The 16,435-nt window shown below is 35.5% G+C and overlaps 1 protein-coding gene across 1 annotated transcript; it reads left to right on the top strand.

The window, feature by feature from the left end:
• The first annotated feature begins 12,794 nt into the window (after nt 1-12,794).
• On the top strand, nt 12,795-13,733 carry LOC141512171 (olfactory receptor 5BS1-like). Its single transcript, XM_074221020.1, has one exon. It carries the CDS (start codon nt 12,795-12,797, stop codon nt 13,731-13,733), a length of 939 nt encoding a protein of 312 aa, XP_074077121.1.
• Nucleotides 13,734-16,435: the final 2,702 nt, after the last annotated feature.

The raw sequence follows: 16,435 nt of genomic DNA, 5'->3' as shown, positions 1-16,435 counted from the left end.
TTACAACCCCCAAAAAACAAACCACACAAAAAATAAAGTTAAAAAAATAGGCTTCACTCTGTATTTGGACATCAGCTCTGACTGTGGGATGTGTTGTATTCTTTAGCCTAATTCCTTAACAATTCTCTTGGGTTACAGCATTGCTGAGATAAGGAGTCATTTATAGCTGATCCTCCTAAAACATTGCTGTTGCTTTGTATTTTAGTACATTTCCCATTGGATCTACTCATGCAAGTTTTCTCCCGAGAGTTTCACTGTTCATTATTTCTCATGTTTTCCATTTATTAAGAAAGATTTTATTTATTTTGAGTTTTACAATTTTCCCCCATTCTTGCTTCCCTCCCCTCCACCTACAGAAGGCATTCTGTTAGTCTTTACACTGTTTCCACGGTATACAATGATGTCAGTTGAATGTGCTCTTCATCACTTCTTATAACAGAAAAGCTTTCATCTTAATCACATACCACATTTTGTTCAGCCATTCCTTAACTGATGGGCATCCTCTCAATTTCTACTTTTGCCATAGAAAAGAGTTGCTTATAAATTAGTCCTTTTCCTTCCTGTTTTTCATCTCTTCTGATAAATGGACCTAGTAATGACTTTGCTAGGTTAAGGAGTAGCTATGTTTTTCTTGTCCTTTGGACATAATTCCAAATTGCTCTGCAGAACTGTTGAATCCTTTCGCAACTACTCCAACAGTACATCAATGTCTCATTTTTACTCCATTCTCTCCAACATTTGTTATTTTCTCTTTCTATCCTATAAGCCAATCCAGTAGTACTTCAGAATCATGACAACTGAATGGAATATTCCCAATAAAACCATTTCAGGATTAATTCCTAGTGAAGTCCTTTCAGGGTTAAGCAATGTTAAAGAAAGAACAAACTGTTATTTTTCAAAAGCCCCTTATATTCCAAACAGGTGACTTGCTCTCCTAACTTTTGATAATATTACTTTTACTGACTACTAGAAGGATAGTCTTTTTCTAATGAGAAAGACCTTGCATTTCAAAGAAGCTCATAAACTCCTCTAGTTTCATGATAAACAGACTGTTTCCTAGACCTTGCATTCCAAGATAAGTTATATTACTTAAATAAAATAGTTATAATCCTAAATATTATTCTCACCATCTGGATTTTTTTAATTTTTATGAAAACCTTTCATTCTTTTCTTGGTTGCTGGGGTTCCATATCATAGATTTAACACAATTTGTTCAGTCATTCACCCAGTGATGGACATTCACTTGTTTTCCAATTCTTTGCTACCACAAAGAGAGCTGCTATGAATATTTTTGTACAAGTGATTGTTTTACCCTTTTACCCTTTGTACATAAAACATCATTTAAGCATCAAAGGTTATAAATAAATTAGAGGAACTGGTAAGAAGATACTTCTTATAACTGAATAGAAGCAGAGTTACTGACCAAATGAGAGGATCATGGAAAGTAAAATGTAAAATTTCAATGACATAAAATTAAAATTTTTGCAGAACTAAAATCAGGGCAGATATAACGGAAATTAAAATAAATGAAAAAATTTTGAAAGTAAATTTTTGTGATAAAAGTCTGATTTCTAAGACATAAAAAGAATGGATACAAATAAATAAGTGATGGAACCATTCCACATTAACTAAATGGTCCAAAGATATGAACCGATGATTCTGAAGAGAAGAAAAATCAATATATCAATACCATAAGGAAAAATGGTCCTAGATCACTCATGTAAATAAAAGAAACCATGAGATCCTGCCCACCAGACCGACAATAATTACAGAAAAGAAAAAAATGACAATTTTTTGAAAAGCTACAGGAAAACAACATTAATGTTATGTTGGTGGGAATGGGTGCAATGGCTGTGAATTGGTTCAGCCATTTAGGAAAAGAATTTTGAATTATACTTAAAAGACCACTAAAATGGACTCACTTTTAGGATCCAGTCAAAGATCTTAAAGAAAGTGAGAGAGAATGGACAAGTACAAAAATATTCATGGAAGTCCTTTTATGTTTTATGTGATATGATATGAGATGGACCAACAATTGTGGAATGGATGAATAAATCACAATATGTGAGTGTTTTTTTTCATAAAAATTTTGTAAGGGACAGATATAGAGAAATTAAGAATATTTGTATAAACTTGTAGAGCAGGTTGTGAGCTAAAGCAAGAAAACAATAACTGCAGGGTTTAGTCTTTGAATCATGATTATTTCTAGAGGTGCAGAAAAAGCTATTGATTCCCATTCCTGCTTTTAAAAAGCAATTGGAATATCGGGAACGATAGGAATAAATTGAGAGTGCATAAAATAATTGGCTAGGAGGGGTGGCTAGGTGGCAGAATGGATAGAGCACCGGCCCTGGAATCAGGAGTATGTGAGTTTGAATCCAGCCTCAGACACTTAAAAATTACTTAGCAGTGTGGCCTTGGGCAAGCCACTTAACCCCACTGCCTTGAAAAAAATCTAAAAAAAATAATTAGCCAGGATCTAGGAAAAATTAAAAGCAATTATTATGTGCAATGAGCATAATTTACAAGTTTATCAAGGATGAATCAAAGATGTCTTGTCACCATTACTTTTTAAAAAGATAATGAAGAAATAAGCACATACAAAGAGGAAAAAACCTAGCATTTGTTGGATGATAAGAGGGCCTAAGGAATTTTAGAGAATTAACTAAAGTTTATTGGACAATTAACAACTTCAGCAAAGTTGCAGGATAGGAAAGAAATCCACACAAATCACGTGATTTCTTCATATTACAAAAAAAAGATGAAATAGAAAGGGAAATTTAATTGAAAATAATTACAAAGGGGCACCTAGGTGGTGAAGTGGATAGAGCACCGGCCCTGGAGTCAGGAGTACCTGAGTTCAAATCTGGCCTCAGACACTTACTGATTACCTAGCTGTGTGGCCTTGGGCAAGCCACTTAACCCCATTGCTTTAAAAAAAAAAACCTAAAAGAAAATAATTACAGAGAGCATAAATCACTTTAGAATCTCCATTACAATACACACAAAAGACTGATATGAATACAATAATAAAAATACTTCATATAAATAAAGACAGATCTAAATAAGTGGAGAAAAATTAATTATCTATGGGAAGGCTGAATCTTAATTGACTTAGAAAGGTAAATTAGAAACGAATTTAAAAGCATTTCAAAGCTAAAAATGAGGTGTCTTCATTTTGTTATAGTGACAATAGTGAGCTACAGAAAGAAAAATCAAAGTTCTCTAGGGATTACAATACTTTGACCAGGAAATCCTTGCAACTATTTCGTTCAGCACTTGAGAAGGAAATCGTGAACTTTAGCAGAAAATGAATAATATGAGAAGTTGTCAGAAATCTAAGAAGATGGTTTTCTGGAACATACCTTGGGAAATTTAAATGATGATCTCTTGGTTAGAGACAGAGAACATTTAATTTTAATTAGGAAGAAAGGATTTTGCAAGAGACTTATTAATATAACTAGAAGAGTTTTAAATTAGAAATGAACAGAAGGGGAGAAATGTGTCTAAATAATAATGTTAAAGTAAACGTCCTTCATTTGGGGAATGGCTTAGCAAACTGTGGTATATGTATGTCATGGAACACTATTGATATATTAGAAACCAGGAGGAATGGGAATTCAGGGAAGCCTGGAGGGAATTCCATGAACTGATGCTGAGCGAGATGAGCAGAACCAGAAAAACACTGTACACCGTAACACCAACATAGGGGTGATGAGCAACCTTGATGGACTTGCTCATTCCATCAGTGCAACAAACAAGGACACTTTGGGGCTATCTGCAATGAAGAACACCATCTGTATTCAAAGAAAGAACTTTGGAGTTTGAACAAAGCCCAAGGACTATTACCTTTTATTTAGGGGAAAAAAACTGATATCTTATTGTCTGATCTTGCTATCTTTTAGACTTAATGTTTCTTCCTTAAGGATATGATTTCTCTCTCATCACATTCTATTTGAATCAATGTATACCATGGAAACAATATAAAGAGTGGCAAATTGCCTTCTGTGGGCCAGTTGGGGGAGAGAAGTAAGATTAGGATTTTTATCCTAATGTTTTTATCCTAATTTTTACTGTAAAATTCAAAGTAAAATCATTAAGTAAAAAAAGGAAAAAATACTCAGATTTAATAAAAAAAATTGCTGCATATTATTTTGTACATGGAAAGTATGTAGTCAACCACTTTATGACAATAGCTGACAGAATGTAATTGGATCTAGTAATTTAATTATTGACCATTGGCCAATTCAACATTTTATAAATATCTATGCTGTATAAAGCCCAGTACTATGTACTGATGTGAGGCAAAAATGAAAATTATGAGCAAGACATGTTCTTAGTTCTTTGGAGACTGTGCTCTAGTTCTTATTATAAATGAATAATTACAAGGCAACATGGAAATTCTGATGTATTATACCAAATTTTGAGCAAAATTGTATCAAAACTGATGAATGATAATTTCCACTTTAGTGTACTTTGAGTAGGATTTGATAGGCAGAGATGATTAAAGAAGGATCAGTAGTGCTAAGAGAAGAGAAGAGAAGAGAAGCAAAGGAAGCCAAAGCAGGAAAGAAATGTCAAGATAAAAAGTCAGTTGTGAAAGAATAATAATTCATTTCTTTTTCGTTTGCTTATTTTTACAAAAGTACTACAGCACTTCCATTGAGGTATTTCCTCTACCAAAGCTAATTCTTTTTTTTTTTTTTTAATGCAAAAGAAATGGAGTTAAGCGACTTGCGTAAAGTGACACAGCTGGGTAATTATTAAGTGTCTGAGGCTGAATTTGAACTGGGGTGCTCCTGACTCCAGGGCCTGTGCTCTATCCACTGTGCCACCTAGCTGCCCCTATCAAAGCAAATTAGAACTATCTTTGCAAATGAAGATGTGGTAGAAGGGATGGTTAAGAGATACATTTTTTTTTTTTTTTTTTTGCAAGGCAATGGGATTAAGTGGCTTGCCCAAGGCCACGCAGCTAGGTAATTATTAAGTGTCTGAGGCTGGATTTGAACTCAGGTACTCCTGACTCCAGGGCTGGGCCTTTATCCACCAACCCACCTAGCCACCCCCAAGAGATACATTTCAAGATTGGTAGGGCTGGGTGGAGGCTCTGTAACTGAACCAGTCATTCAGGAACACAATTTGGAATTATATTGAAAAGGACAGTAAAATGGGCTATTTTGACACATTTGTCTGATTAAAAAGCATGAAACTAGGAGGAATTGTGATGGAAAGCATATGGACAGTATCAAAAAAGAAAGTAAAAGAAGTTAGAAGATTGTTGGAGAGTGGAATATTTTTATATGGAAGGCAATTTTGTGACTAGCTAATCAGCTAAATTTAGGAGTCACTGATGACCTCAGAGGGGTTAAAGTTCACAGTACCTCAAGGAGGAGAGATAAATAAAATGGCACTTCTCTAGAGGACTGTTACTTGTAATAAAACTGAAATAATATTTTCAATAAAGAATTTTGACCTTGTTAAACAAAAGACTCTATGGGGAGGAAATAAAAGCCTAGGGGAAAAAAAACAACACCATAATATTCTGGGATTGAATCTAATCCCAATATGCTCAATTAGTCTCTAGAAGGGGAATGAAGCCTCCTCCTAACTGGGTAGTCAAAGAGTTTATCATTCAGACCAGCAGTTCATCATATTGAAGGAACCTGTACTATTTAAGTGACACAGATATGAAGAAGTATATTCTGGTTGCACCAAGTGTTTAAATCTATCAGAGGAGTGGACAGGTCATTCTGTGGGAGGAGGAAGAGAAGAAGGAGTCCTCATGCTGGTCAGTGTCTACCTACAGAATGTACTCATTACATGTTATTTTGGATAGTGAGGATAGTGGCCACTGCCTATATTATTGCCTGGAATAAAAGTAATCTGATGTTTGCCTTCCTAAATTCTAGCTTCCCTCAGAAAACTCCCTGAGATAAATGTTGTAAGCATTGTTTGTGTAAATCTGGGAAAAGCTGAGAGGTAGGAGGATGCTCAGGCTTTCCAAGATCATTTATCCAGTTCCCTCATTTCATGGATGAACAGACTGAATTCACAGAAGGAAAATTTTAACACACTTGCTAGATTTTTGCAGAACAACTTTTCCTTATCTTTTAACACCTTTGTTAAGGAAGCTAAAACCTGAGGAAAAATAAGGCCACTGAATTTAACTTTTCAGTGATGACTTGTAAGAGAGAAATTTCAGTAGAGAGAAGTCAGGTGTCAGGTTTCAAAGGATTGAGAAGTGCAAGTGAAGGAAAATAGATGTATTCATGTTGACCTCGGAGTACTCTGCGTCTTCCTCACTGGTGCTCTGCAGGTTTTAAGTTTTTATCTAGACTTTTGTGAAAGCCAACTCTTATAATTTGTGCGAGACAATCCCTAAATTTTCACTATGAGTATTTACACTTTCTGAAATCAGAGACTGATTTATTATTTCCTTGATTTTTCAGACTTAAGGAAATATTAGAAATATAATTAACTTAAACATGTATTTATATAGGGGCAGCTAGGTGGTGCAGTGATAGAGTCCCAGCCTTGGAGTCAGGAGGACCTGCCTTGTCAAAACAAAAAAAAAATGCATGTGTGCACTTTTTTTAAAAGTCCAGAGGATATGGTTGTTGAACATTTATTATCACACCCCTGTTTCACTCTTTAAACATTACTTGAGTTCAGCAAAAATACTCAGAGAAGGCTCAGAGAATGAAGTCATTACCATCACTTGGTGTAGGCAACAATAAGAACAATATTAACAATATGATAAATAATTGGCATTTATACAGAAGTTTACATACTTCTGAAAAGAGTTTTACATTCAGTATCTCATTTGAGCCTACTAAGAGTGATCCTTTTATCACAGTTTGTACTTTTGCCTAGAAATTCGTGCTTTGCTCTTATATAAGGTCAAAGCTCCTAACTCTTGGGGTTCAGCAGTGGGGCCCCTTTCAACTTCCCAGGCAGCTCGCCTGCCAATTCCAAGTGGGTACTTCTATCTACTCCTCCTAGTTCTGTCCTGTGGGATCAATCATGTTTAAATACTCTTGCACATTCTAGTCCTTTAAATAAAGGAAACTGTCACCTCCATCCCAAATCTTTTCTTCTCTGGGCTAAATATCCCTAGCTCCTTTAAATGACTCTTGCCTAGCATTCTCTCAGATCTCCTCTCCACGTAAAGCTTCTTCGAGACATGCATTAGTGTTATCAAGCTCCTTCCTAAAACTGAAGAGCCCACACTGAAAACACACCTAGCTCTTCAGCTAGCTCTATCAGTAGGCTTATCATCAATATTTGGCTGTACTCTAGGCTCCCATCAAGGCAGTCTAAAACCATGTTAGCATCTTTGCCTGCCATGTCACAGGGTGACATGAAGCTGAATCCTCTTAGACTCCCTTCCTTCAGCTTTTTTCAAAGCAAGTATTACCTGGTTGTACTTTCCTCTCCAAGTTTAAGAATCATTGCAATTAAATATTAAATTAATATATTTCCTTCAGCATTCCAACCTGGCAGGAACTTTATGGACTTTAATTCTTTCATCTAATATATTGACTATCATGTCAAGCTTTGTTTAAATCCACCAATTAGAGAATTGACCAAACAAGTCTACATCGAAGTCCTCAATGAACATTAAGATATAAATAGAGATCTTGGTTGCCACAATAGCTATGTCCTGTCCAGGTTGGTATTCATGTACTCTTTATTCTTCTCTGATGCCAGTCAGCCAGCTCTGAATGTCCATGTTCTCACTGCTGTTCAATCTACATCTTTCTATCTTATCTACAAGGACATCTTTGAGGCTGTCATATATCTTGCAGAAATTCAAATAAGCCACATTTATGAGATTCTTCTAATCTTCTAGTCTAGCAGTCCTGAGAAAAAAGAAAAGAAGTTTTGTTTGTCAGGGCTTAATTATGTCTTAATGACTAAATAATGTCACGACTTAATAGTAATGATGTCTGATTTTTTATAGGTAATCTTTCTTTTTTAGGGGCTCATGAATCAAGATACTTAACTAGTCCTCATTTAGCCTCTGAAGACTTTCAAGGAATCCTTCCCCTATCTTAGATGTCAGTTTCATATCTGGGTAGCTTGAATTATTATAGAATTCTTCTGAAATGAATCTGTTTCATTTCTACCTAGGTGAGATTGGACCAGACTGCTGAGGTTCCTTCAGTTGTCAAATTCAGCAATTTTGCAATAATGTGATTCAGGGAGAGATCAAGACATAATCCAAGGCTCATCAGTTATCCCTATAGTGGTTCCTCTCCCATTAGTGGCACAGGAGTCTGTGGAACACTTTCTACTTGGTGTTCAAGGGGTTTTTCACTTGCCACTCTAAGATAGTTGGCTGATATACTATGTGACCTGGAGTCAGGAAGATGATTTCAAATCTAACTTCAAACATTTATTAGCTATTTTATGACCTTGGACAAGTTACTTAATCTTTGCCTCACTGTCCTTTGTTACATAAAGTGAATGATTAAAGCAATGGAGGATAATATTATCTTCCAGAGTTGGGAGGTCCAAATGCAAAAACAATTAGTGTGGTGAGCAGAACATAGCAATATGCTATTATTATTACTATTTACTTTTGTACTATTTACTTTTTTCTATTGGGAAAAACACCTTATTAAAAATAATGTTTAATCAAGCAAAACAAATTCCTTCATTAACAATGTTCAAAAAAATATATCTCATTCTGAATCCTGAGTCCATCACTATTCTTTCAGAAGGTGGGTAATATTCTTTATTGTCTCCCCTCTAGAGTCATGGTAGATCATTGTGTTGATTTATGATCTTGAGTCTTTCAAAATATTCATTTTTACTACTTTGATATTATATAATGATTTTAATGTTATTTTAGATCCAGATACACATACTATTCTGGTTTTGCTCACCACACTTGACTTCTACTTGTGAGATTCCTCTGAGATCATCCCATTCATCCTTTCTTATGGCACAATATAATTACATTTAATTTCATTCCTTGGTTGAGCTATTCCCTCATTTATTTTTAACCCTTTAACTTTCAGTTCATTGCCACTACAAAAATAGGTCCTCTAAATACTTGTGAATCTCTGGTTCCTTTTTTCCTTTGCTTTTATTTCTTTGGGATATAGGCCTACAAGTGGAATCACTAAATCAAAGAATGTACACAATTTATTTATTCTGGGATCATAGTTCCAAATTTGAGCAATCTCTTTGGATAAGTGAAAACTGGATACACTTTTGCAGTGCTTTAAAGAACTAATCTCTATGTGTGAAAATGTATGTGAGTCAGTAAGTATACTTTTAGAATTTGAAAAGGAGGGGCAGCTAGGTGGCTCAGTGGATAGAACACCGGCCCTAGAGTCAAGAGTCCCTGAGTTCAAATCCAGCCTCAGCCACTTAATAATTACCTAGCTGTGTGGCCTTGGGCAAGCCACTTAACCCCATTTGCCTTGCAAAAAAAAGTAATTGAAAAGCAGGAGTAACCCAGTCCCATGCTCATGTATTATTCTTGTGGTTGAGGACAAAGCAAAAAGGACTTCTCCATCATAACTCAACACCCATCATGTCATTTTGAAGTGCACCTACTGGACCAGGAAAAGCATTGCATCAAGCAAGAGGAAGAGACACAAATTACAAACATGGAACCACAGACAATTAGTTGAAAAAAAGTTTTTCTAAGAAGGATCTCAGGCAGCACAAAAGAAAATTATTTTTAGGCCCATGGTATACCTAGCCCTGGAAATCAAGAATTAAACTGTGGAGAGAAGAATTTCCCAGCTGAACAACTTGAAGAGGTATTTTATCCAAAGTGGATGGGATTTCTATAAAGAAAGAAAAGAACATTGACAGAAACTTGTCAATACCACAGTTGGGAACTCAATGGCCACATATTGTATCTATTTGTAAACCTCTTTTATGATTTTATTCCAAGTTTGCGCCCAATTTTCCCCACATCACTGGGTATATTTGCAGAGTAGGGAGAATTTGCCTGCATTTTTTGGGAAGATTGTTATGTAGCTGTTATTTCTATTCATTAAAAATGTTTTTTTAAATGTTGTGTGTTTATTGGCTCATTGTTTATGGAAACTACACTCTTGGCATCCTCTAAAAAACCTGGAAAGGAAACTCCCAGACAGGGTTCTCAAGCTTTGAGCCTTGGTACTAGACAACTTAAAACATGTAAGTATGAGTGAAATTTGAAAAAGTGGTTTAAAGAGTGTTCTATATACAGTTTACATGCTTTTGTTACTCTAAATTTTCTGGAATTCAATTTCGAAGTATATTATCATTGTTATTGGTTGGTTGTTGTCCTTTGTTCTCCAATAGGATCAAAGTGACACCAGTTTGTTGCTCTTAAGGTACAGCTTATTTGACAACTTCTGATTATACCAATACACATTCATATGGCTCCACAGGTCCAGTACAAATATTTCAAGTATCATTTGGAGTCGAGATGTCCGCAAATTTGTTTATCTCATGTTTTTTTAAAAGTCCTTTCAATTTTGCTTCACTCATACAGCTAAGTGCCTTCTTTGATATGGACATGCTGTCTTGGAGGCATCATTTGCCAGTATCTATCATTATACACAATCAATTTTAAAATTCTTCTCAGAGAGACTTTGCTTTGTGTTCTTCATAAAGTGATATAACAGTCTTTTAGGCAAATGTGTGTTTGGCATTCAAACAATGTGACCAACCCATCATAACTGTACCCCCTGCAGTAAAGTTTCAAAGCTTGGAAGGCAGACCTCAGTATCTTGCCAGGAGATCATCTCTATGGAAGCTTCCAATGCATTCCACTGGTATATTGAACATACTCCACACCCATACAATTTTTTCTATTGCAAATTATTGCTAAGATAATTAAGATTGTGATGTGATAATTCATTTTTCAGGTCAATCCCTGGAACCTATAATTTTTTCAGATGTTTAACTAATTCCATCATTTTTGCAACTTTGATTTCAGTTATTATACAGTCTCCATCATTTTGATTCTTACTATGGAAAATATATTTTCTTTTGGAATTCTTATGTGTGTGTGTGTGTGTGTGTGTGTGTGTCTATGTTTGTTCATGCACGCATGCATGTGTGTGTATTCATGTTTCTATTTTTATCAGTGGTTCCTGACCAAATTGGCAATATTCTTCACTATTTTTCCTGGTCATTTTAAGGATCTTTTAATTCTAGCTTCTTTTACTTTTCTGGTTTTTTACGTTCTAATTGATCATTTTTGGTTTTGATCTTATGATTTTTCTTTTCTTTACACCTTTTTCTTAGTTTATCTGAATCATTTCTAACTTTGAAGACAATTCTGCAGATACCTTATGTTGTTTCTTTTTTCATGTATTTTACTTCTGATGCTTTAGTTTTTTCTTTTATTTTCAGTTGTACCATCATAGTCCTTATATAAAAATTTTCTTGATATAGTTCATTTTCTACTTTGACTTGTTTTAGCTTGTAATCATTTTTCTTATTTGTGTTGTTTCTATTTGAGAATTTTCATTAGCAATGGGAGGAAGATGGTGTTCCTGCAATTTATTATTTGGTCAGCTTGACTGAAAATTGTCATCTTTAATTTCAAAAAAAAATTGTTGCATAATATTTAGCTTTGGAAAGTATATATGATAATAGCTAAAGCAGAATTTAATTAGAATGAGTAATTCAGTTATTGCCCAGTAGTCAATTCAACATTTTAAAAATATCTATACAGATAAAATCTACACACAGTCGAGGTGAAAATGAAAAATATGAATAAGATATGATCTTTGTCCTTGAGGAGATTGTTCTCTAGTTTCAGATTTGAAATCTAATTAAATAATTTATTTTATTATTTGTTTCTTTTTTTTTCAAGACAATGGGATTAAGTGACTTGCCTAAGATCACACAGCAGGATAATTATTAAATGTCAGAGGCTGTTTTTGAACTCATGTCCTCTTGATTCAAGGGTCAGTGCTCTATCCACTGTCCACCTAGATGTCCCTAGACTTGATATATAATTGAATAATTACAATGTAAAGTAGAATTTACTATGTGTTATTCCTAATTATGAGTAAAATACCATCAAAGATTGTGAATGACAATTTCCACTTTAATGCTTCCTAGGTGGCATGGAGGACTTCAATGAGTAGGATTTTTCTAACCAGATATGAAAAAAGAAAGAGAAAAGAAGAATAAAATTAAAGGGAGAGAGGGCAGGAAAGAAACGTTAGGGTAAGAATTCAGTTTTGAGAGAAAAATAATTAATTTCTTTGTACATTTTTGTTTGTTTCTTTATTTTTACCAGGAAAACCACTATAGATCTCCCATTGAGGCATTTTATCTACTAATATAAATTAGAACTCTCTTTGCAAGATATATTCAGGAGAACATGGAAAGAACCAAGGATTCTACATTCGTAGCAATGGAGTACTATAACAAAGAAAATACAATGCCACAGCACTAAATTCAATTCATTCTCCCTTCTCTATAATGCCAGTGATTCCTGACCAAGTACAACCTTTACTGTTCTTTACTTCTTTCTGTTTCTCCAGTGCACAGAATATTGATATCCCAACTTAATAATTAAATTCCAGTTTGTGTTTTTTGCCTTATAACTATTTTTCTTGTCTTATATATATATTTCCTCTGTCCCTGTCTCCTCACAAAGATCATACCCACCAGAAGGCAGAAAATACATTTTCAAGTCTTTAATTTTACTCTGCAATGTTAGGCATAGTGTTGAAGACCTACTAGTTAGTAACTAAAGACTTGTTAGTTCACTGGTTGATATAGTTTCCTATTCTGCATGAAGGGATTTGTCTGAATAAATGATGCCAAGCAATCAGACCACAGATACAAAATTCATTCTTCTACCATTTCCCAGCAGCCTCCACATCCATTATGTTCTTGTCTTCATCTTCTTATTGATGTACCTCCTCACTTTGACTGGGAACCTTTTGATAATGGCAGTCATCAAGATGGATTCTCACCTGCACACACCTATGTACTTCTTCTTGGTGAATTTATCCATTTTTGATATTTTTTATTCTTCAGTCATGGCACCAAAATTGATTCAAATACTCCTAGCCAAGGACAACACCATCTCTTTCAGTGGATGCCTCATACAGATTGGTTTAATATATTTCATTGGTTCATCTGAAGCCTTTATCCTCTCAGCCATGGCCTATGACCGCTACTCAGCCATCTGCAACCCTCTGGGTTATCTGATGGTGATGAGCAAACGATTCTGTGTCTTTCTGGCCTGTGGATCATATATACTTGGAGTCATCAATTCCTTGCTCAACACTCTGCCTTTGTTGAGGCTACACTTCTGTGGCTCCCACCTCATTCACCACTATAGTTGTGAGTTGCCTGTGCTCTTACCTCTTTCCTGCACTGATCTCTTCCTTAACAAGATGATATTATTCATGACGATGTTCCTCATTGGCTTTGGCTGTTTCCTCCCCATTCTGTTTTCTTATGCTAGAATTATCTCTGCCATCCTGAAGATCAATTCAGCCTCAGGTAGAAGCAAAGCCTTTTCTACCTGCTCCTCCCATGTGATGGTTGTGATTCTGTTCTTTGTGACAGGTGTGGGCCTATATATAAGCCCTGCTACAGGCTCTATCCTGGAGCAAGTTATCTCTCTACAGTACAGCATGGTGACACCACTACTGAACCCCATTATCTACAGTCTGAAGAATGTGGAAGTCAAAATAGCCATAAGGAAAATGTGGGAAAAGAGGATTATTCTCTCCAGCACCTATTGATTAAGAATTCTATCAGGAATGATGATTATAAGCAGAACATGAGAAGTTGTGATTTTAGGTAGTAATACTTCTGAGGCCTGCAACTGAAATGAAATGAAAAAATATGAAGAGTAGAAATAATAAAAGAACTAAAGTATCTCAAATCAATGTGTTCATCCAATTCAAAAAGTAGGTAAAGTTCATGGGAAAAATGATCTATTTCATTTATAGGCTTTTCTGAGATACTATTACTAAAACAATGAACTGAGAAGATCAGAATGAACCTTTCTTTCCCTCCAGGAACAGATTCTAAGGCCAGAAAGAACAAAATATTCTGTCTGAAGAAATTGAATACAGTGGCAATGTGGAACTCAGATGTAAAGTGAATTCACAGTGCCATCTTCCTGTTCCAGGCTATGTAGACACCTGCTTCAGTTTTTGACCCATAAAAGAAACCAAGAAGATCATGAAAATGTAATTCTGCCTTTTATGATTGTTTTATTTTATTTCTTTTTATTTTCTTCTAGGTTAATGCAAAAATAAGTTTCAACATACACATTTAGAACTTTGAATTCTGAATTATCTTCCTCTCATCTCTATCTTTCTCATTGAGAAAGCAAGTTATTTAATATAGATAAAATATGTATTGATGAAAAATATTATCACAGTAGTCGGGTTGTAAAAGTAAACAAAGGCAGAGTCAAGATGGTGGTGTGAAGGCAGCATTTCCCGAGAACTCCAACCCCCAAACCCTCCACAACAAAGGATGTCTCTAGCCAAAATTTAGAGGGGCAGTACCCACAGAAACACTGAGTGATTGCATTTTCCCAGTCCAAGATAATTTAGAATTTCTGCAGGAAAGGTGTGTTTCACCAGGACCAGGAGTTGGGAAAAAAACTGTGGTGCAGCCGAGAGATCAAAGGCACCAGCTGGAAGGGGCAGTGAGGAAACTGCTACACCAGAATGAGTATGGAGTGAGGGAACACCAGTCACAGAAACTGCAGGGAGAATCTGGACAAAACAGCCTGTCCCTCCAGAAATGCTAAGGGAAGTCTGCAGAGATTTCTCTGCTGTTTGCCAACAATCAGATATTGCAGTTTGGGCTTCCTTACAAAGTAACAAAGCTGGATCTCTCCTTGTAGCCCCAGGGTAGAGGATAGTGCTGTGGTCATCTACATATCAAAGCACAGAGAAAAGAGTATAAAACCTAGGAGGAATAAAGGTACCAGTGGGGTGTCCCTCCCCCAAAACAACCCCAAAGCCTTGGAAGTGATGTAAATTTGTCTTGGGATGAGGAAATTAGTAAAGAACAGTAAAAAGAAGAATCTGACCATAGAGAATTTCTTTAGTGCCATGGAAGATCAAAACACATACTCAGATTTTGTGAAAATCAGTTTCCATATCCAAAACCTCCAAGAGAAATAGAAAATTGGCTCAGACTGTGGATAAGCTCAAAATAGACTTTGAAAAGCAATTAAGGGAGGTGGAGGAAAAATTGGGAGGAGAAATGAGATCGATGCAGAAAAATCATGAGAACCAAATCAAAAGCTTGGTGAAAGATATACAAAATAATACTGAAGAAAATATGTTAAACACCAGTTTAGGCCTAATGGAAAAAGTAAAACAAAAGGCAAATGAGGAGAAGAATGCCTTAAAAAGCAGAACTGGCCAGCTGGAAAAGGAGATAAATAAGTGCTCTGAAGAAAATAACTCCTTCAAATGCAAAATGGAAGTAAAGGAAGCTGATGACTTTGCACAAAACACAGGAAGAAATAAAAATCTTCCAAAAAAAGTCAAAAATTAGAAGAAAATGTGAAATATCTCATTGGAAAAACAACTGACCTCGAAAACACATCCAGAAGAAATAATTCAAAAATTACTGGGCTAGGGGCGGCTAGGTGGCACAGTCGATAGAGCACCGGCCTTGGAGTCAGGAGTACCTGGCTTCAAATCAGACCTCAGACACTTAATAATTACCTAGCTGTGTGGCCTTGGGCAAGCCACTTAACCCCATTGCATTGCAAAATCTAAAAAATGAAAACAAAAAAATTTGTTGGGCTATCTGAAGAAGAGCCTAGACTCCATTTTTCAAGAAAAAATACACCAAAATCACCCTGATATCCTAGAAGCTGAGGGTAAAATAGAAAATGAGAGAATTCACCAATCACACCCTGAAAGAGATCCCCAACAAAAAACTTCCAGGAATATTATAACCAAATTTCCAAATTCCAAAATCAAAGAAAAAATTCTCAAAGCTTCCAGAAACAAAAAAATTCAACTACCGAGGCTCCATAGTCAGGATTACACATGATCTAGCACCATTTACATTAAGGGCTCACAGTGATTGGAATATGATATTCCAGAAGGTGAAAGATGTTGGTTTACAACTGAGAATCAACTACCCAGAAAAACTGGTCATCCTCTTTCAGGGAAATAGATGGACTTTCAATGAAACAGGGGACTTTCAAATTTTGCTATTGAAACAAACAGAGCTGAACAGAAAGTTTGATCTGCAAGTACAGGACTCTGGTGAACATAGAGGGGATAGAAGAGAAGGACTAACTATGAGGAACTTAATGATATTGAACTGTTTGTATTTCTGCATGGGAAGAAGATATTGATAACTCATATGAACTTTCTCATTTATCAGAGCTGTTAGAAGGAGCATATATAGACAGGACACAGGAAAGATAGGAATATAATGGTATAATATAATACAAAGA

This window comes from Macrotis lagotis, chromosome 2 (genome assembly GCF_037893015.1).
Source record: "Macrotis lagotis isolate mMagLag1 chromosome 2, bilby.v1.9.chrom.fasta, whole genome shotgun sequence".
Lineage (NCBI taxonomy): Eukaryota > Metazoa > Chordata > Mammalia > Peramelemorphia > Peramelidae > Macrotis > Macrotis lagotis.
The sequence above is the reverse complement of the archived record's forward strand: the minus strand, read 5'-3'. Positions and strand labels throughout refer to the sequence as shown.